Here is a 21,421-nt window from a genome sequence, read left to right as displayed (position 1 = left end):
TTCTTGCGGTTCCAGCCCCCAGACTGGAAACAAGCGTTTTAAAACCTCCTGACTGCAGTTATGGTGCATGTATAGCTTAACTTCTCGTCCTGGTAGCACAACCACAGGATAAGCACAGATTTCAAGGTTGGGGGGGTGGTAAAAGGTGGGCTGGCTGAGCTCACCGCAAAATTATATATAGACTTCCTGCACCCTCATGACAAAACCCACCAACCTACACTCCGGGAGCTGCAGCAGAGGGGAATGAGATTCAAGCCTTGAAAGAGCGAGGTGATTCCCATAACCACTTCAAACAAGACACATAGGCCTTGTGTTCAGAGTAAAGGCTGCTGTTTTGTGTCTGTGCTTGTTTCACAAAAATCTACCTGACTTGTCTGGAAACAAATGCTCACAAATAACTCATAAATGTGTTTTTTGTACTTCAAACAACAATCTGTGTCTCTTGTCTGATTCACGAAAAGTCATTTTTTAAAAAAGTCCCTAATAGATTTGCCCTTTGCCGCCGCCACATTGGATGTGACACATCCTCTGTGCGAGTTTCATTTATCACTCTGGTTTCTGTCTAACTTGAATCATCTGCCAACCTCCGTCCAGTGCCTGACTTCCACTTCTCCATACGTGGTCACCTCCACATGGCGTCTGGGGGGTTATCGCTGAGTCACGAGGAGTGGGAGGGGGCATTAAGTCTTTTTCACCTGAAGATGCTTTCGCACCTGACAGGTAAGCAGAGAAGCAGATATCCTTCAATCCGCTTTCGCTGCCCGCCGCTCTACCCACCTTTGCGCGATGATGCCCAGAGGAGAAAGGAGGAGGAGCGGGGTCTCCCAACCTGCCCAGCTCTTCCCTCTGTCCCTCCCTCCCCCCCCCCCCCCACACACACAACGAAAAGCACGACAGACACGGCTGCTGGCCTATTGCACCAGAGCCGGACCCCTCTTCGTCCTCTCACTCCCTTCCTCCCTCCTCTGTGCCCTGCCCACCCCGGCGGTCTCCTCTCCAGCCCTGCCAGAGCCAATCCGCGACTGGGTGTAAGTAGGGCAAGCCGCTTCCTGGTTCTCAGAAAGGAGGAGCTGGGAGTCGGAGTGGGCCAGCGGAGGTAGCAGACGGGGGGTCAGAACAGCCCAGAGAGCCGGCGGTCTGCACAGCGAAGAGCGGAGAGCACCACCGACAAAACAAAAACGCCGACGCACGATTTGGACAAGTTGTAAAATTTGCCGTCGGTCGAGCTGAAGACGACAAGAAGTGGTGACCCCCCTGGCGGAAAGGAAGACGCGACCCGAGAGGATAAAAAAAAGAAAAAGAAATATAAGAAGTAGAAGAAGTCGGCAGGGTGGGACGGAATAATCCAGGAAGTGTGGAGGCCGGTCAGGTGGGAGGCGACGAGTCAGGACAGGTGACACACCGGTACTCAGGTAAACTGTTTCACCTGACCGCTCTGGAAATGACAGGGAACTAGAAGAGAAGTTAAATGTGATTTAAGCGACACGTCTATTAGCCATGACAGCGCCGGCTTGCATCAACCTCTATCTCCCTCCTCCCTCTTCTCCATTCTGATCGGGGTCACGGGAGGACTCCACGTCACGGGTGTTCGGTAACTCGCGTACAGACGTTTATTGAGCGCTTGACTTTTAAACGCGCTAAAACGAAAGGTAAAGAGTAGGGGAGTAGGGCTTGTTGTCCTTTTTTTGTGTGTGTGTGTGTGTATAAAGCAGGTGCTGCAGCCGCTGTTTGATAAATGCGCCTGTGCGCGGCGGCGGCGGCGGCCAGGTGAGCGAAAGAGAGCGGGGTCGGCGGGTACATTTCTGGACACTCGGCTGCTAATTATAGCCGAGAACACCGGCTGACATCCAAAACCTAACCTGCTCTCACGCACTTCACCTGCCTCGGCGCTGCTCATGGGCAGTTCAGTAGATCTGCCTTCAGTGGTCTGTTAATCATCATCATCATCATCATCATCATCCCCATGGCGCACCCAGCGTTTTATTTTAATCCTGTCCCTATTCTGTGTTACAATAGGATGTGCTCAGGCTGTAATGTTAGGTTAAGGCTTGTGCCTGCATCATGGGTGGGGAGGGCTGTCATGCCAGTGGGCTTGTGTGCGTGTGATTACAGAGGTAGATGTGTTGCTGCTGACTCGCCCCTCTGACAGACCGGCCTAACAAGCTCAACTGGCTAGGGTTTGGTTTCCCTGTCTTGGGCACAGCTTGTTTGGTTAAATCTTTAGGCGTCTGTTCAGACAGTTAAAGCCCCACGTCTTGCCGTTTCAAGTGCTGTCTAAACTTTTCTGCATATGGGGCTCACCTCTGGTTCTGATGGAGGCTGAGCAGGCACCTATAAGGCCTCCGGTTGTGGTCTATAGGGGAAAATGTTTGAAGAACAGAAAGCGTGCGCCGTGCTGTTTTAATTCTGTTCTCTGCGTGTCACCGTCTAACCATTTCTAATGCGTCCCCCCCCACACAACACCATGGCCCCACTCTTACAGAAGAGCAACCCAGAGTTGGGAATAAATTCTTAATGACAGCTCTGTTTTCCCTGACTTTGTGTGCAACATAATTAGACATCTGTGCTTCATCCCTCGTTCGTGCTGTCCTGAGATGACCTCCATCCAGCACTGCTGTCTACACACCATCTTGTTGTAGCTGATAAGTGTCCCCCTGACACTTGGTCATTGTGTGTGTAGCCCACAAACGCAATACGTTTTTTAACTCCCATATTTTAAATATTTATTACGAGAGGGTTAGTCTCTGTCTGATTGATAATTCGTTTATCACGTTCATCTCAATGTGTGCGTCTGTGTGTGTATGCGTTTGCATGGGCGTGTGCATATGCGTGGGCTTTCCCAACCTTACGTACTGTTGGACAACATCTTTTTCAAAGAAGTCAAAGTAGGAAGCAGTCAGTTTCTATCAACGTCCCTTTTTCCTTCTGTTTTTTTCACAACATCCCCCTGCTCCACCCCAAGCTACATCTGATCCATCATATGATAGCTTATGTGGGTTTTTAAAGACATGTAACTGGTTTTACAAACCAAAAGGGAAACAAGTGCCTCAATTGGTCGACTCCTTATCATTTCTGTGACATGAGTTGATCTCGTCTTCCATCTTTATTCAGGCGCCCTTTGGTATGAGTGAGTCTTAAATTGAATCTGCTTAATTTTGTTTAACTTCCCTTCCTTTGCCTCCAGGTTTATGACCTCCACTGACCTCTGAGCCAAGAACGAAAGAGGAGAGGGACAATAGAGGAAGAGAAGGCACCCATCTTCTCCTGGGTTTATGGACTGGAGGTAGGATTCTCACGTTATAATACATATACGGTATTTTGTGCCATAAGTCTGGTGTATAAGAGGACGAGATTATTTTAAAGGTTCAGCAAGTTTTTTTTGTTGAAAGCAGCTGCATTTGTAGATGGAGCGGAAAGTCTATAATCAAGAACTAGACAGAATCTAACAGTAGTAGAGGAGACTTATGGGACGCAGCTTATTACAATGGTGCTTAATTTGGAATTAACCACGTGAAAGGTGAGAAAAGAGCTTGAGATAAAATGTATACTGTGTTAGCCGTGATTATACCATAGTCATTCTTGGACCCAGATTTCTTCTTGTCAATATCCGAAGCTTTGTCGGAGGTAAGCTGTTTCATATTAAAATGTGAGGTTTTCACTTTGAAAAACAAAGAAAAAAGTTGATGTCATCCGTCTCTCAGTTGGCTGACATTTTGAAACCTCAAATTTAGCATTTGTGCCGCCGACATCTTATTGTTTTGGCCAGACGTGGCCATATTTGGGTGAGCGGGTGGAGCTCAGGGTGGAGTGAGTGGTGACTCATGATACTTACGGACCGCGTACATATGCTCGTACGGTGGCCATGCCCTTAAATCTACCCGTCTGGGACTAGATTAACATCACCCTCTATTGGAGAAGAGTACAAAATGGCAGATGAGGCAAGTTACCCATTAGGAAGATGTGAACTGTGGGAAAAACGGAAGTGTCCACCGTGTTTTTGCAACCAGTGGTGTCGCCCCCTGCTGTCGTTGAGAAATAATGCTGTTTTGGGTTGAGGTTTAAGGTTTCACTTTTCGCTCATGGCTGTGGCAGCTTCCTTTGCACAGATTTATTTTGAGAAACTGAAATAATTATACCACTCTGACATAAATATGTTATCTTTATGGCTTGTATTACATGAATTTGTGTAATGTAGCGCCCCCTGCAGGCACAGAGTGGGATTAGACATCAAACGTTACTTTTCTCACATTCAAATTACAAGTTGCTTTAACTTTTTCCACCTTAGTAAATGTAAATGTGTATATGCTAAGATGCTGTTTTAGTGTATCAAAATGCTAAATTACGTAACCATTTATTTCCATCCAATCGGGGCTCGGATCCCAAATCAAATAGATTGTAAATGCTTGTAAACAGACTGAGATAATATCAGATCCATTAACATTAAGCCCAGTGCATTAAATGTGCTCAGAAAAGTGCTTTTCTAATTTTCCTGATATCAGCCATCCAAATCTGCTAAGACGGATATCCCCGTCCTCGAAAAAAAAAAAATATGAGCTGAATAAAGTGGTCAAGCAGTTAAATATTTTATAGGCAACCTGGAAGTTAACTCCTCTGCGGTTTGCTGGCTGCAGACGCTCTAAAAACTGGCTCATAAAGATGCCTCAGGAATAGTGCCAAAAATGTAAAACAGGCAGATGATTATTTGTTGAAACACAAACACGCTTATGGGGAGCTTTAAAGCCTTATTTACAATCTTATGACAGAAATACAAGGCTACATTACACAAGAGGGCACACTGCTCAGATATTAACAGCTCTATAAGCTTCAGGCAATGATATGCTGGCTAATTTAGAAAAACAAATGCAATTAAAATGCAACAATAGATGCTAAAATTAAAAAAATATACCGTAAACCCAAAGTGAATTTCTGATTTCTGTAACAATTTACCTACGAGAACATGAGAATATCAGGATTTTAATTCTTTGTTTGTTGTTAAAATTACCTTCCTGGTGTTTTTAAGGCACACACTAGGTAATGATTAAACCTCTCTAATAAATAACCATTACTGAACCCTACATGAACAGCTTCAACAATATCCCCGTCACTGAGGCTGATATTATTTATTGTATTTAAATGTATTTGCCGACGTCAGTGCGGCCCTACAAACGCGACTTCATTTTAGCATTTCCTCCCACATTCTTTGCAGCTTTTGCAGTGTTACAAAACAATGCATCACACAGATTCATTAAATCATGTTTTCATCTTTAAAATAACCACAGGTTCTTACCGATGGTGACGATTGTTATAAAAAGCTACCTTTTCCTGCTGAAGCCTGTAGTTAAATATCACAAATTTACATCTTGACGTTACAGATTCACGTAGTTGTGAATTGTCCTCTCTTTCAGTGGCGTGTGTGTGTGTGTGTGTGTGTGTGTGTATGAGTGTGTGTGAGCCCAAAGAAAAGGCATGTTGTGTATATTTTTATATGCTTATTTACATTCAAGTTTAATTTGAGACATATTTGAATTTTGTGAGCGTGGTGTGTTTGTGAGTGTGGTGGGTGTGCTGGTGTGACAATTCATGTGACCACTGCTTTGCTGGAGTATGACTGGTGATTACCATGTGTCCGTGAACTTCTGAGTAGAGGGAAGTGACATTGAGTGGTCTGTCAGGCGGGGAACGCATACACACCCACACACACACACACACACACATATGCATAAAGACACACACATGTACATTCATGTAGACAGTTCCAGGAAATGCTTCTTTAATTAGGGCATGTGAGCCCATATAAATTCCCCCTTTTCATACATGGGTCTTTCAGTTTCATACAAACCGCCTGAGTGGGAGGAAGGTGGGGAGAGAAAAAAGAGAATGGGGGAGGGAGAATGGGAGTATAAAGATGTCAGCGTGTCTCCCCTTTTTCTCGTGTCTTCTTCTTCTTCTCATGCAACATCAGTAATTCCAAGGAATCTTCGTTCTTGGGAGTTGATGAAACGGGGAAAGCCAGCAGCAGCGCCACTCAGTCGGACACTTCAGTCAGTGGTGGATTTGCACGGCTGTCTGACAAGAATGAATTCACCGATGCAATTTTATCAATCAAATTCGTTGACTGGGAGTTCTTTTTTTTTTACTTAAAAATGCACAGAAACCAAGGCCTATGACCTCCGGACAAACAATGTGTTTTCACCATATATGGCAGTTGTTTCTCCACATTGAAGCAGTTGTAGCACAGGGGTGACTACATGGTGTCCGTAATCCAGTCTGCTGCTGCTACTACAGTTGAGTCTTGCCCCCACTCGATCTGTGTCAATAGAGGAAGTTATGTATCTGCCATTTCCTCTTTTCAGTCATGAGTTTCTGTAGCATTTGACAGCCCTCCCTTGCTCTCGACCACCACGCAGCCCACGCCACGCTGGCGTTAACCAATGAGCAGGTGGCCGTGACTCTTGTTCTTGTAAATAGTCAGAAAAGAAAGTGGAGGAAAAAAAAAAAAAACAGGGCTTGAGAAAAAGCTACATGTTGAGTGATTCAGCTCTTCTAGTAACGGTGCAATTGTTTCTGTACACATTGAGCGGGCGGTTATCATAAATAGGTACAGAGAGACAACGCTTCAGGGAAAGTGAGAACAAACACCCAAACATGAGCAGGCGAAGGGGAGTCACTGCTCCTGAAACTGACCCCTTTCATGTGTGATGGGGAACTCCGACAGCGAGCGCAGGCTCTTAATCCAAGAGGCTGCCTGTCATCCCTTTTGGAAAAATAACCAGTTTTGTTGGTTGGACAAAAACACAGACACTATTGGGAAAGGACACATGACTCGTCCTACTTTTAATATATGGACCACATTTCATGGTCAACTTTTGGTCTGACATCAGGCTTGAAAGCGGAACTTTGATAACGTCCACCAGTTCGCTCGCACTGACGCACTTGTCTGGTGTCTGACTTTTCTGACACCACTGCAGTGTGTGATGCACTCGCTCACCAGTCAGCTCAACTGTTGAGCCCTCCCTGAAGTTATTCTGAACTTCTGATTTAATTCATGGATCGTACTTACTGTAAGAACAATCAGTCTCCACCCCTTCCCACCCTGTTAAAGTGATCTGTCAGGAAGGTGACACATCTCTCACTTATGCCCTCTAATTGTTTCTTTTTTTTCTCCTCTGATCCGAAAACATTTTTTGCTTAATCTCTCTCTGAGCCGTTTTTGCATGTTTTTTTTTTGTTTTGCTTTTTATTGTATCTGAATTCATCTGTTCTAGTGGTTGACCATCTTTGCTGAGCACAGGAAGAGGAAACTGATCAGGATCTGTTAGTTTTGCGCCATTTCAGTGTGTGTGTGTATGTGTGTGTGCACGCGTGCGTGTGTGTGTGTGTCCAGGGCTTTTGCAATATCTTCCTCTGAAGTGGGAGGTCATTTATTTAGGAGAACAGCTGCTGTTGAGACCCTCCCAGAGATTTGGCAACTAAATGTAATGGACGCACTGCTACACACATGCACAGTAGCACTGTTAAGTGTTGGTGTTTTTATCAACACGTATGTGCAGACTAAGGAGAAGCTAAACTGTTTACCTCATACTGTCACTTTTTTTTTATTTTTAACCAAAACCAACGTACCTACTCCACTGCCCACAGTAACTGTATATATCTACACTCACACATGCACATGGAAAAAAAAAACGCTTACAAAAAATAGAGTTTGAGTCATTTGATGGTTCCTATTGATTCATATCTGCAATGAAAAACACTTGTGATGCACACACACACACACACACACACACACAAAACATTAATCAATACATCTCCAAAAGTCACATAAATGTAATTTTATATGTGAGTATTTAGAAAATGTGTGAACACAAATAGTGCAGTGAACTCTTAGTAGTGTCTTTATGGGCACTGACAGGGGAAGTTAGCAATAATTAGATTATTTCAGCTCTGCAGACAGACCTGCTGTCAATTACAGATATTTCCATAATTTCCATATTTCATAAATTGAGTTGGATAATAATTATATACTGGTGTACCGACTGGATTATCCTGCCAGTTATTTGCAATTATAATACAAAATTAGAACAAATTAAAATTCATTCAAATTCACTGAAATCCCAAAATTAAAATTCGTATTGACCAGATTTATATTTTCATTCACAAACACTGCTGTAAAAGGACCAAATGTGTTATTGTTTCCGGTGATTATAAAAACCCAAGTGTTCCACTTTAGCCGCCACATTTTCAGTTTGATACGTTCACAAATTTGAGAAAAATACCACCAAAAATTTATTTGAAAATACAGACGATCCTTTATTGTAACGACTTCCTCGGCGTAGGTTTTGAAGCAGTGGCCTCTATGGAAAGTGTGACTGAAAAGTGACTTTCACGTTGCTGTAGTGCTACTGTACCTCGTGTAAATATTCTCCAGTTATTTTCACTGTAAATAAAAGAAAGAAATGAACGTATGTACATACAATAAAAATAAAATGAAAAATAAATAAAAACAAAAACATTACCTGCGCGTACTCTTCATGTAAACTACTTTAGATCGTGACTTTGACCTGAGCCGTTGACCCCGGTGTGCCACCCCGCAACTACACCAGCACGGTAAATTTCCTGGTAAATTACCATATGTTTTACTATAATCTCTCGTTCGTTGATTGCTTTTCGTTTTCACATACAGCCGAGTCTTCCTCAGAGGAAACAGTGCGATCGGCTCAAATGGGCTTGTAAAAACGTAATAAAAACCACAAAGTTTCTCTCCTGCTTTTGCATATTAATCGTTGCACGGTGCGGGACGTGACTCGCCCACACACCTTGACGTTCACACACACAGCTGTGCAGTGCTGGGGGTAGAAACTGCTGACCAGATAAGGAGCTGAAAGAGGGGGAGAGGAAAGTGTGAAACCACTCCGTCAGCATGCCTTCTTTCTCTCTTACATCTGTGTGTGTTCTCCATCTTAGGGTGAAACTCCCTTCTGGTGATGCTAATGATAGAGCTGGCTGCTACCACATTCTCCCTCAGACATCTGCACGCACCCACACACACACACACACACACACACACACCACCGAATACACCTGCAAGGACTCTTGCTACTTCCTGTGGCTGCGTGCATGTGTTCACCTCTGTGCTCGGTGGCTCTGTTTATCTCCCAGTCGTCATGTCATGGCTCCTCTCCCTTCTCTTTTTCTGTCTCCCCCTTCCTCTCCCCCTGTAACTTAACTCTGTGTGCTCTTGTTTCATGTCTCTTCGCTCACACAGATTGTTCGAGGCCGGGACTAGATTTTCCTGTCTTAACTTTGCTCTGCTTTATCTTTCAGAGTATCTCGACACCCACTCCTCATTCACTCACACTCATGTGTTTCTCCTCCCCCATGCCCTCCTTATTCCTGTGTGATTTCTAAGAATGTGTGTGTTTTTAGAAAACACGCCACCCTCATGTTCCTTTTACCTTTGTTGTCTCGTCTCAAATCTCGACCATTTTCCGCTTTCCAACCTCAGGTTGATTCCCTTTCCTGCTACTGCTTTTCCCGTCTTTCACCGGAGCAAACAGAGCAGAGGTCTTGACAGTGATTTCAGAAAAAAATAATCACAAATACATAGCTACGTTTTCACTTTTCTATGTAAATCAGTTTAGTACTATAGTGAATCATGAGTTTCAGAGAGTTAACGGAAATTCATTTCAGAATCTTCTCTTTTCTTTCAAGAAACATCTGCAAGAGAAAATGAACAAATATCTACTTTATCTGTGACAAAATATTTCCAAAATAATAGAATAGAAAAATAGAATAGAAAAACCTTTATTTGTGCCACAGTGGGGAAATTGCATTATTGCAATGGTGGTGGTCCTCTTAGTATAGTCGTGTGTTCTTCAAAATCTTTATATTTGTTTTCGAAATAATATTATTTCTCCTTTTAAAAGGCTGTTTTAAGTCAAACATAAGTGCAGTTTTACTCACAGCATTTCAACACAGTTGAATACAGTACTGCAATTACAGTGGTCAATACGTTATCAGTCGCACAACAAAAAATAATAATGAACACTTTACTCTATACTATACTATATATTGTAGAAATGTATATCGCTTTAATTTATGTTGAGTGTGAAGCCTGCATCCAGTTATTACAAGCTGAAAAACTGCTAAATACTATTTTACTTGAAGTGATTTCACTCATTTAGGATTTAACAAAACATTTGTCCTCAAATATACTGTAAAATTATTCTTTCAGTGCATATATTAGAGTGTGCTGATGTCAGCGTTGCGCGAATTTCAAACGTACATGCTAGCTGTAAAAAAAAACCCAACAACATTTATTTACATTAGTTTCTGCTTATAACGTGGTGGCTATTAGGCGATAGAGTGTATGTGCTGTATATACATGCACCCAAATGTCTTGCCCTGTGCGCTGATAAGCTGATAATCCTCCAGCAGATTCACATTGGTGTTCAGGGCTGGCATGCAAACTGGCTGCTGTTGTAGCTCGCAGCATGAGAGTTGTGGTGTGGGAGGGCGAGGGGATAAGGGCCTCCGCTCTGCCAGCCAAATGAATAATGTAATGTGTTCTTGGAACTAAGACCACAATGTGCGCATGCGTCGCACTTTACACACCCGCACACACACACACACGCACACACGCACACCATAATGCCCCAGTTACAGTAAGGACAGAGGAGGGCTCGGTTGCAGAGGCTCTGTTGAATTAAAGAAAGAACAAACTTCTGCTGAGTAACTTCATCTCAGTGGACTTCTCTTTTTTTTTCTTTTTTCTTTTTTTTTTTTTTTAATTCCTCTTCAGTCCAGTCATTGCAGGGTTCAATCGCAATAATTACCACCCGGCGTCTCAAGTCTTGTCTTTGGCAAATTCAAATGCAGATTCAAATGTTCTATGGTTGTGTCTGTTTTAATATCTTTTGGTGGATGCAAATGTCGAGTCCAGAGGGAACTGTTGGGACTCAGAGCTGGTGGAGTTTGTGTTTTATCACCGAGCACAGATGAGCTGTATTATTAGAAGACCTGCATGTGTCACGTCAGTTTGCACCTTGTCCAGTTTGGGGCTTGATCGTCGTGTGAATGTGAAGGTTTTAGTCCTGTATCCTCCTGTGGACTGAGAGCAGCAGCTCTGGTTTGGAAGTGTGCTGTATGTGTACTCTCATCTCTTCTCATCCCCCTGTTTCCTCCTCCCCTACTCTTCCTCAGAGAAGGTGTCCCAGCGCCACACTCCACACACTACCCCAAATAAGCGAGGTGAAAAGAGGGTGAACTCGTTCTGTCTGTCTGTCTGAGCCCTTTATAATCTGTTACACACAGAGAGGAAAAGTGGTGTGAGGAAGACGAGTGTGTGGAGGAGAAACGGTATGAACTTGAATCTTACTTTCCATCTGTTCGGCTGCTTTGTTGTTGTTGTTTTTAGAGTAGTGATTGTTCAGCATCGTGATGATCTATCTTGGGTTTAGCGTAAACTTTGTTCTAAATATGAGTTTTTGTGATTGAGAACACTTGAACGTGTGTGTGTGAGTAATTGTGTCTGCATAGAGGAGGGTTTCACTTACAGATTGGATGACAACAACAACTGCGTTTGTCAGCATTTTAGTGTCATCACTATATTTTATACATCTGAGCTGCTACAGTTTTTTTTTATGGTATCCAAATAGCAACTTCTTTTCACAACCTTTTGGGCATAAAAATATCTGTCAGGTCTATTTTGAAAATCTTTTGCAATTCACATCATGTTGTTGTTGTTCTGAGTCCTGAGAAAACGGTCACATCTCATCCAACCAACCATACGTGCACACATGAACCAGCACAGACACACAAATATATAGTCAGAATCACACACACACACACACGCTTGAGCAGGCGCTTTGGAAAACATCTGACATCAGAATTCATAAACGTGTTTCCCCCTCTCCTTCTCGGCCCCAGTTTTCTGTGAATAGTATAAAGTCATATTTTCCCCCTTAGTGCTGCAGCCGATATAATTGAGGTGGACTGGGAAAAGTTACAGCCTTTAACGGAAAAAAAGAGCCATAAAAATAATACTAACAGTCCCAGTTCCAGTTGACACACACTCTTAGTGGGATTTCATGATATAGACGACGGATGCTGTGACCAGGTTTTTTTTTGCACTGAAGAATAAATCTTTGTGTGCAGATCCTGGTCAATCCTGCAGCTGTCAGTTTCCTGGCCTCCACACAAACTAGTCTCTTTTTCTTTGCACTGGACAGTAATGGTGGATTTAAGTTTCCATTTCCTCTACAGTAAAAGCAAATCCATGGGAGATTTGTGCAAAATGAAAATTGTTTGCTTTATTTTATGGTTTGGTTGTGCACCTCGGTAGAAGCCGAGGTGTAGGTTCATAACAGCCAAGCAGGCAGTTAGATCAAGGTAAAAATATCAGTTTTATTTTTTAAAGAAACGAGTGCATTGTTGTTTTTAATAGAGAGGAAGAGGGTGCGCATAATGAAACCAAAGGATGAGGAAACCGTAGAGTTGCAGAGGAGGTGAAATCCTCCACCGTCGACAAAAGTAGTAGGAGGTGAGAGCATAAATGAAGAGAGAGTTGAGAAGCAATTGTTGGAAAGATAACATCTCAACATCTTCAGCATTAAATGCGCACACACACACAAAAAAAAATAAATACACGACTAAATCTTAAGAGGTAAAGTGCTTTTCGGCAAGCGTTTACGTGTGTGTGTGTGTGTGTGTGTGTGTGTGTGTGTGTGTGTGTGTGTGTGTGTACTTTGGCAGGAGTACGACTGACTTTAGATGACACACCTAAAGGCAAACGAAGATATTTGACTTTACGATACTGAACCCAAATTAACACGAATAAACTCACAATGACAGTAATTAGGATTTCTAATACTTGAACTCTTGCTTGTGAACTAACATTGTTCAACGTGCAGGATGAAGTGTCTGTGTGGAATCTGCCTTTGGGCTGTTTTAGCATTTGTTACAATGTGTTGCAAGATTCAGCAACTTATGTAGACACGTCCTTGGTAAGCAACACAAAACAACAGAAACTGACAAAGGGGGATGGGGGGGTATATGAATATATGAAGAGTAATACGTTTCTGTGTGTGCCTGGTTTTGCAGGTCACGATGTGTGAGCACATAGTGACTCACAGTACAGACTGAAAATTGATGGGAATCACTGCAACTTCTTGTGATCTTGTTATTTTCCGAACACGTCCGTGTGTTCTAAGGAATATGCTGAAAATAAGAAGCTCGAGCCACCAACCACCCATGATGTGTTCTCTTTTTTTTTTTCTTCTCTCCCCTGCGCCGGAAATTTAACGTGCGTTGTTGTCTGCTCCTCTTAAAACCCCTTTTGTGCCTCGCCTGTCTGCACGGCATCAGTTTTTTGCGCTTTCAGTCATTGAGGGCCATTTCACAACGTTGCAGTCTGCAGTGTACGCGCATAATAATTATTGCCAGCAATCGGGTTTGTGTATTTAAACAATGATTGCAAATGACGGGCCGTCTTAAATAGGACATTCTGGTCTGTTGTCATATCTACAATGACACAAACTGTACACAGGCAAGGTCAAGTGATGCATTTGCTCCTTGGCCTTCTATGCAGGGGCATTTCTTTTCCACTCAAGATGCTTTTTCCCGCATTCTGTATTACATAGGTCTGCGGCTAATTGTTATTTAAATTATAGTTTAACCTACACATCATTTCCTGTAGATTAAATATCAAAGTTCACATCTTTAAATCGTCCAAAGCACGAAAGTCTCAAAGATATTCAGTTAACAATAAGAAAACGTGTGTTTGACATCTCAGATAATTTCTCCGTGAATTTGAAGACCCCAAACAGAAACCAAACATACTGTGTGCCCCTTGGCCGCCTTGCTGCTTCAAGTTGAGGAGATGGCTCATATTAAAAAGCTGTGACATGAAAAATCCTGGTAAATGTTTGTATTAAAGTCTTGTATTAGCGTTATTTTATGCCAAGCACTTCAAAGGAAGAGCTTTCTGCACTAGTTTGTCTCAGTGGTGCGGTGTGACATGGTTTGACTCTCATATTGCACCTACCTGAATGCTTGTTCCTGGGTGTAATATGACTCATATTTACAATATGATTTTGGTTCTTACATGGTTATTCAACTTTGGCATTCTTTGAGTCGGCTACATATTTTTTTTTGGTTATTTCTCATGTGTTCTGCCTGCGTGTGTGGATTTCCTTCCTGCTCAACTAATGTTGCGTGGTCTGAACGCTCTTTATTCTACGGCACCAACAGTTCTGCCGTAACCTTAGCAACGCAAATATCCATCTACCTGTTGGCATCCGTCTCAGCGGAGAGAGGTCGACAAGGAGATCATGTTTATCGGAAAGTGTTCGGAAAATGGGCCGTTGGGTTTTGGAGAGAGGGGGCGCGTAGGCGACCTCGGTGGGGGGGGGGAGGGGTATCCGCGGCTCCGTCTTCGTCAACGTGCACCCTTTTTTGATACAACAGGAAGGAGAGTGAGTGACGGTATGTGCGAAAGAGGTAGACATCCCCAAGGATGAGCGCTTAACCCCGGCTTCTGACGAAGAGATCAGACCTTTAAGTCTGAGGGCAGAAGGGAAATAGGAAAAGAAAGTGGTTTTGAACGCGAGCGAGAAGGAAAGTGAGGGGAGAAGATCTGTGAAGAGCGAAAAAAATGGATGCCATGAGACAACCGCTGCCTCGACTCCAGCTGACTGTGCCCATGCCCATAAAGATGGAGAAGGTAGTATTAACGTTTTACACCTCTTGGTGCGTCATCTCGTCCTCAGAATGGTGTGATGTTTCTTTGAGGGGAGGAAGGATCAAAAAGTTTACACAAGCGTAGTGGCAAATACACGAGAAGTATTTATTTAATAGTCTGTACTTTGACTTTTATTTTTCGTTGTTGCATGGGTGGAGCGCGTTTGCATGTGTCTTAAATAGACTGTCGTTAAGATCGTCACATAACAGGTTAAATCTAACAATGGTGGGTGGGGGGAGCCACAGACTGGCACGCAATGTGTGCATGTGGATTGTATATGCGTATGTGTGCACCTGTACCTGTGCGTGTGTGTTTAATAGGGTGTGTTTTGGAGCAGGTTAGTCAGGTGGATCTACTGTTGTTGTGCAGAGCCCTCTGGGCAATGTGTGAACACTGTTATTGGATGGCCAGGGGGCTGCCAGTTGCTATGGGAGGGAGATGAAGGGTAGGGAGGGGGAATCAAGAGGGCGAGTTGTTTGTGGAAAATCAGGTCTGCTCAGGTGTGTGGGAGATATTGTCGACCAGGTATGGTGTGGACAGGGTGAGGTGCGAGCTTAGGGATCCAAAGTAGGGAGTTGTTGGGTCTTATTACCGCCAGGCCTCGTTACAGCACACAAAGGGAGATAAAGAAAGTTGTCCTTACTTGACTTTCAACATGAGATTTTTCCCTCAACCCAGCGCACACACTACTTGTTGAACAACGTCCTGATTGACTGAAAAAAGACAAAGTGTGTGTTGTATTAAGTGACATCTAAATAACCTATATAGCTCCGAGAGACGCTCATTTCATTTCATCTCTTGCTGTTTTTTCCTTCCTCATTCTTTCACTGGTACTCCCCCTTTCACCCACTCCAACCTGTCACTTCCTCCCTGTCCCTCGCTTGCTTTTCTTCCTTCTCTTCCTCTTCCATTGGTCTCTTTCTATATCCAGGTATGTCAATCAGTCGGCTAATGCTATAAAGCTTGCACACGCGAATTAACCTGCTGCCCTTTGGCTAGAACACCTACAGTGCATTATATAAGCGCGCGTCCTTTCTGCGTCGTCCAAACGTTTTGGTGTAAATCTCCTCTTATCTGATGATTATTTCTACTACTTCATGCTTTTTTGATTCACTCATGCCACTTGCTCCGTCAACTCTGATGCCCCTGTCGGTCACACTACCAAATATTTAGTTTTGGGACAAGGTTATGAAAGTGGTCAAGGACATGATCGAGACGTGATCATAATAATCATCATTTGCAACTTTTGTGCAATTTCTGATAATAAAGACAGATTTTGACTAGTTAAGCTGTAATTTGCTCAATCCCAAGATCCTCCAAATTCCTGATCTTACCTTTCTTTTACGTAGGTGGCAATGTCTCCAGGAGAGGACGGTCTGATTGGGATCCCCTTCCCGGAGCACAGCAACGAGCTCTTGTCCCACCTCAATGACCAGAGGAGGACAGGGCTCCTGTGTGACCTCACCCTAACCTCCCGCGGGGCGCGCTACCCAACGCACCGCTCCGTCATGGCTGCTGTTAGCCTCTACTTTCGACGCTTGTTCGGAGCAGAGGAGGGGGGAGGCGAGGGGGGAGGAGGATTCAGCGTTTGCCAGCTGGACTGCGTGGCACCCGACGCCTTGGATGCCCTGCTGGAGTTCGCCTACACTGCTACCCTGACCATTCCGAGCTCGGGGATGAGGGATGTGCTGCGAGGCGCTCAGCTTCTTGGCATCCAGTGTGTGGCTGATGCCTGCAGAGACATCCTGGGGGAGAAAGCGGAACCAGAAGGGGAGACAGTGGAGGAACAGAAAGACCTACATGTATCTGCTGAGAGGATGGCGGTGGGAGAGAGGGGAGTAGAAATAAAAGGAAACAGAAGAAAAAACGACAAAAAGAAGGTGAAAAAATTGGGGCCACATCACGTCAACTCCTCACCTTTGAATACGATGCCCAGTTCTCCTGTCTCGCAGCCTTCCACGGGATCCGACAGCATCCGATCCCTGCCCTCCACCCAGCCTCCCAGCCCCGAGCAAGGGGAGTTTCACCTCAAATCCTGGCAGAACGGGGATCCCAGGTTGATCAGAGAGGGGAGGGGGGTCACACTAAACGGGGGGCTTCTTCCCTGGATGCAGGAGCGCCCTCGCATCGTCCACCCGCATCCCGTCACACCTCTTAACGACAAGCTGTCGGAGGATGATGAGATGGAGGCTTTTGGCGATGATGGTATGCTGACTGGAAGTAGTTCCATGCCTACCTCTGTAGCAGATCGAAGTGCGGCGACGTTAGTCGGGGGTGGGGGGAGGAAGAGGAAGTCTCAGACCCCTCAGCAGTGTCCTGTCTGTCAGAAGATCATCCACGGAGCAGGGAAACTGCCACGACACATGAGGACGCACACTGGAGAGAAACCCTTCCAGTGCGGTACCTGCGGAGTTCGCTTCACACGGTAAAGAAACTTAAAAAGTCTTAGGAAGAAACCTAAAAAATATGCTCAGAAATTCAAGTGTATCTTCCTCAAATTGTTTTCCTTAATGGTATTTTGTTTTAATCACCATTTTCTCTTTCTGCTTCCCCATTCCTCACCTTCTACTCATCTCTCTCTCTCTCTTCTATTAGCAATGATAAGTTGAAGATCCACATGAGGAAACACACAGGCGAACGCCCCTACCCCTGCCCCCACTGCCCTGCCCGGTTCCTCCACTCCTACGACCTCAAAAACCACCTGTCCCTCCACAGTGGGGCTCGGCCTTTCGAGTGCCCGCTCTGCCACAAGGCCTTTGCCCGAGAGGACCACCTCCAGCGCCACCGCAAGGGCCACAGCTGCCTAGAGCAGCGGCCGCGCCGGCCCAGACGAGGGCCTGACATGGTGGAGGACGGGAGAGGGGACGGAGGCAGGAGGGAGCAGCCCAGCGCGCTGGAGGCTCTGTCTCTACAGGCCCACTCTTCGTTTCTCCCCCGCACGGTTCTGGAAGGCGGAAGTGGGCCGGGCTCTGGCCCTCAGATGATATTTGCGAGTGAGGTTGAGAGGGAGAGGTCTCTCACTCTTCAGGCTCTGGCCCAGCTCAGGTCTCAAAGGTTGGCCGGCTACCCCGAGCTTTTCTTGCGAGGGCTAGGAATAAGAGGAGACAGAGAGGCGGAGGGAGAAGATCCAGGAAGAACCCACTCACCCGCTGCGCAGCAGAACCAATGGGCTGATGATGTGGAAGATGAAATTGTAGAGGAGGAAGTGGATGAAGGGGAATAGTGAAAAGAGTGTGTGTGTGTGTGTGTGTGTGTGTGTGTGTGTGTGTGTGTGTGTGTGTGTGTGTGTGTGTGTGTGTGTAAGCCTATGTGTGCATGTGTGGTACAGCATCCACAGTAAAAAAAAAAATCACTCAGGTGGCTGGACTAATGACCTGCAGCTCCCATATAGAGAGCGCTTATAAAAAAAAAAGTAAATATTAGAAGAAAAAAATGGAAAACGGGTTTTCTGAGATGTTTTAAATGTTTGTCTTCTCATTGTTTAAATTTTATTTCTGGTTTGCTGTTTTATTTTAAGTATTTTAGCTTTAAGCTGTTTCTTATGATTTGATTTCATGTTGTCTAGTTGGTGTGTTTTGAGTGTGTGTGGTTACTGGGATGCTTTTCTCTATGCAAACTAAAATCCAGGGCTGCAGCGTGGAGGGATATTTGAAGATGTATATTTTCGTTACAACATGATGCTGATTCAGGTGCAATTCAGAAATCATATCAGCCAGATCACAAGGATGAGTTTGTGTTCCCACTGTCCTCTGGTGGTGATCAGTGGAAACGCTGTCAGTCTGATCAATCAAACTTGTTCTGTGCACTGTAAGCAATAATCCTCTCTGTTTTTGTAAGTGGTTGAATCTTTGCTTTGTTTTGGTGCTTAAACCAAAGATTTTATTTTGTTTCTTGAATCTTAGCTTAACAGGAGAGAAGACAGGTGAATTGTAGCCAATGTTGGGTTTGAAGAGAATATTCTTCCCGACTATTTTGATAGCCACGAGAAAGAATCTGCTTCCATATTTGAGTGTTTCGGAGCCGCAGAGCTCTGTGTTAAATGCCTGACCAAAAGAGACAAAGTCTGGGTCACTGAGTTGATGGTGATTATTGTTGAAGACGATTCTGTTTTTTTTTTGTTTTGTTTTTTTTTCCCCCTGGAAGCTGTGGATTTCAGTCTTCCAATGCACTCATTTGGGTTCTTTGTTTGAAAAAAAAAAAATAATAATAAGATAAAGGGGACAAGCTGAGGGGACGAATAAATGGTTGTGCCCCCTTTTTCTGTATTTATTTATTTATTTATATTTATTATGGCTCTTCTGCTGAAACTCTTTTGTGAGACCAAATCCGGGGTTGGACACGATCAACTCATCATCTAAGTCTTACCAGATAGCTGCATTGCGCTAAATCATTTTGCTTTCTAAATACCTAAACGCCTTCTTACAGGCTGAGTGTCTTCTTTTGGTGATTCTTCCTCAAATGCATTCTTTGCACATTTAAACGCGTCATGTTCTGCAGTAACACAGGCACATTCCTTCCTTCGAGGTAGAGAGGTGGGAGCAGAGCAGAGCAAAGAAGTAATGGGTTTCAAACCCCTCCATGTAACTGGAATGCAAGAGCACCTTTCTGCATGCTTTTCTGTTTTTAACATGTATAGTACTGTATGACATGTTATCATTACATGCCAGTTCTTATAGATCGGCCTCCGCTGTGTCTAAAGGGGCCATTATCTTTTGAGTTTATCCATCTATGACCAAAAACTTTCTAATTTCATCTTGCTTTCACTGGGCCAGCACATTAAAGCCCTACTAATGTATAAGTTAATGGCTTTAAATGACAGCGGTTGTATTTTTATTTCCCGTTCTATTAAAGTCTGCATAGTCAGAACCTGCTGTATGAGTCGTGCTGGCCTGGACTTGTGCACTGTCCTCTCCCTGTCGTAAATCTTTTTCTTTTTTATTATTTCCAGATTATTTGCACTATGAGATTTGAGCGCTTCAAGCTTCTTTTCTTTCTTTCTTTTTTTTTTTGTTTTGGTCTGACCTTCAATATCTAGTCCATTAACTCACTCAGTACCATTTAAAATTGTGATTGAAATAGATGATCTTTGAAACCAACATACATACGTTTCCTCCTGCATATTAGTACAGAATTATAGTCAGATATAATATATATATATTGGGATAAAGTTGCCTTAGTTTTGGGTTATTTTTTGTGCTGCAACTATACTCAGGAAATCTTGAGCAATGCACTAAGTGATTATATAAAATATAGAGTGGAAAGAAACTGGTGCTGTAGGGAGATCGATGCTCTTCATGCAAGTGTAATGCTAGTAGTTTCAAAGTATTAGAATTTTATACATTTTGTATCGTGTCATTTGATGGTGAAAACAGGAGACTGGGAAATAAAAGCGTTGAAAGTAAACTACTGGCCTTACTGGAACCAGTCCTACTGGAATTGCAGTGTGGCAGTTGGTCCTGTGCATGAAGGGTGTTGGTACTCCCACTCAGAGCTCTGTGAATGAATGAGGGTTAACTGATGCCAGCTGTGAAGTGTGTCTTTCTATGTGAGCTGTTTATTTTCTTGGCTATGGTGAAGGGACAATGGGTACGGTCTGAGTAGAGACCACGCTATCAGGGATACATTTTTGTCTTTCAGTTTTTAGTGGACCTTCTCAGAAATACAAATTCATTTTCCCATGATTTGTTTCAGTTAATGTAAAGAAAATAAATAAAAATATCTAAGCTTGCCTTTTTTGTGTGTGCTACTGTCATCTCTGCTGCTTTACTACCACTTTTTAAAGGTTTTAGTAACTAGAAGCTCAATGTTCTTTGAGACTGAAGCTATTAAGAGTCTTGCCAATTTCTCACTTTTTTTCTTTTCTTATTTAGCTCAGTAGTTTTATTAAGAGAGAGCTAAGTTTGGTCACTAAAGAGGTATAGGGAAGAGAATTATACAGTTGAAAACTGACTTGTGCTCTCTGGTGGACAAACTATGTAATGGATAAACACAGTGTTCCTCCTTACCTTCCCATACCGTACAATTCATCACTGACATTATTTCTTATTCATTGATCAGTGTGTAACTCTAATATCGTGAAATACCGGTTTATGGGTCAAACTCCAGATATAATTTAATTTATTATTTAATAATGTATCCAGTAGCATTATCTTTAAATCTAGGAGGAGAATACCTTAATGTGTTTACTTTCTCGTGTGATTGAGGGATAATGAAATATGTCCTTACTCTTAAACCTGTTAGTTTGAATGTACATAAATATGGACGTAGCCACTAATGGAGAAAAGCACTTGATTGAGCAGAAAATTGGTTTCAAATGGACATACTGTACACGAATAATAAAATGAATAGTGCTTAGCTGCTTCTCTTTCGGGGTGCTAGCTATTTTAACTGCTGTCTCACTGATGCCTGAACGGAGGCCAGTCATTCCTCTGTGTTCCCCTTTCTGACAAATATGTCCTGTTTAAAAATGCCCTTAAGATCATTCTCGCAGGAGGCGCTTTGACATTTTGTTGCATAAAAATACACATTTGTAAATTGTGATTCAACATGATTCAACGACATCAATGCAGTCACCACTCACATTATTAAATAGCTAGGCCTACATATGTGGCTTTTCTGTTCAACAGTGGGTAAATTGGTCACTGTACACGGACCGCATGCTAAGTGTCCTTAAGCTAGCCGGTG

At 43.5% G+C, this 21,421-nt stretch overlaps 1 protein-coding gene across 1 annotated transcript; it reads left to right on the top strand.

Annotated features, from left to right (window-relative positions):
* The first annotated feature begins 935 nt into the window (after positions 1-935).
* Positions 936-20,466, top strand: zbtb7b (zinc finger and BTB domain containing 7B). Its single transcript, XM_047598070.1, has 4 exons — positions 936-1,412; positions 3,185-3,283; positions 16,087-17,162; positions 17,333-20,466. The coding sequence occupies exons 3-4, from the start codon at positions 16,093-16,095 to the stop codon at positions 17,958-17,960; spliced, it is 1,698 nt and encodes a 565-aa protein (XP_047454026.1). The 5' UTR covers positions 936-1,412; positions 3,185-3,283; positions 16,087-16,092; the 3' UTR covers positions 17,961-20,466.
* The last annotated feature ends 955 nt before the right edge of the window (positions 20,467-21,421 follow it).

Source organism: Mugil cephalus, chromosome 11 (assembly GCF_022458985.1).
Source record: "Mugil cephalus isolate CIBA_MC_2020 chromosome 11, CIBA_Mcephalus_1.1, whole genome shotgun sequence".
Lineage (NCBI taxonomy): Eukaryota > Metazoa > Chordata > Actinopteri > Mugiliformes > Mugilidae > Mugil > Mugil cephalus.
This window is presented reverse-complemented; position numbering and strand designations above follow the sequence as displayed.

Excerpts from the sequence above, each read along its gene's own strand:
- zbtb7b (XM_047598070.1), top strand. The coding sequence starts at position 16,093 with ATGTCTCCAGGAGAGGACGGTCTGATTGGGATCCCCTTCCCGGAGCAC. Across the intron at positions 17,163-17,332 it reads TGCGGAGTTCGCTTCACACG|CAATGATAAGTTGAAGATCC; the intron begins GTAAAGAAACTT and ends CTCTTCTATTAG.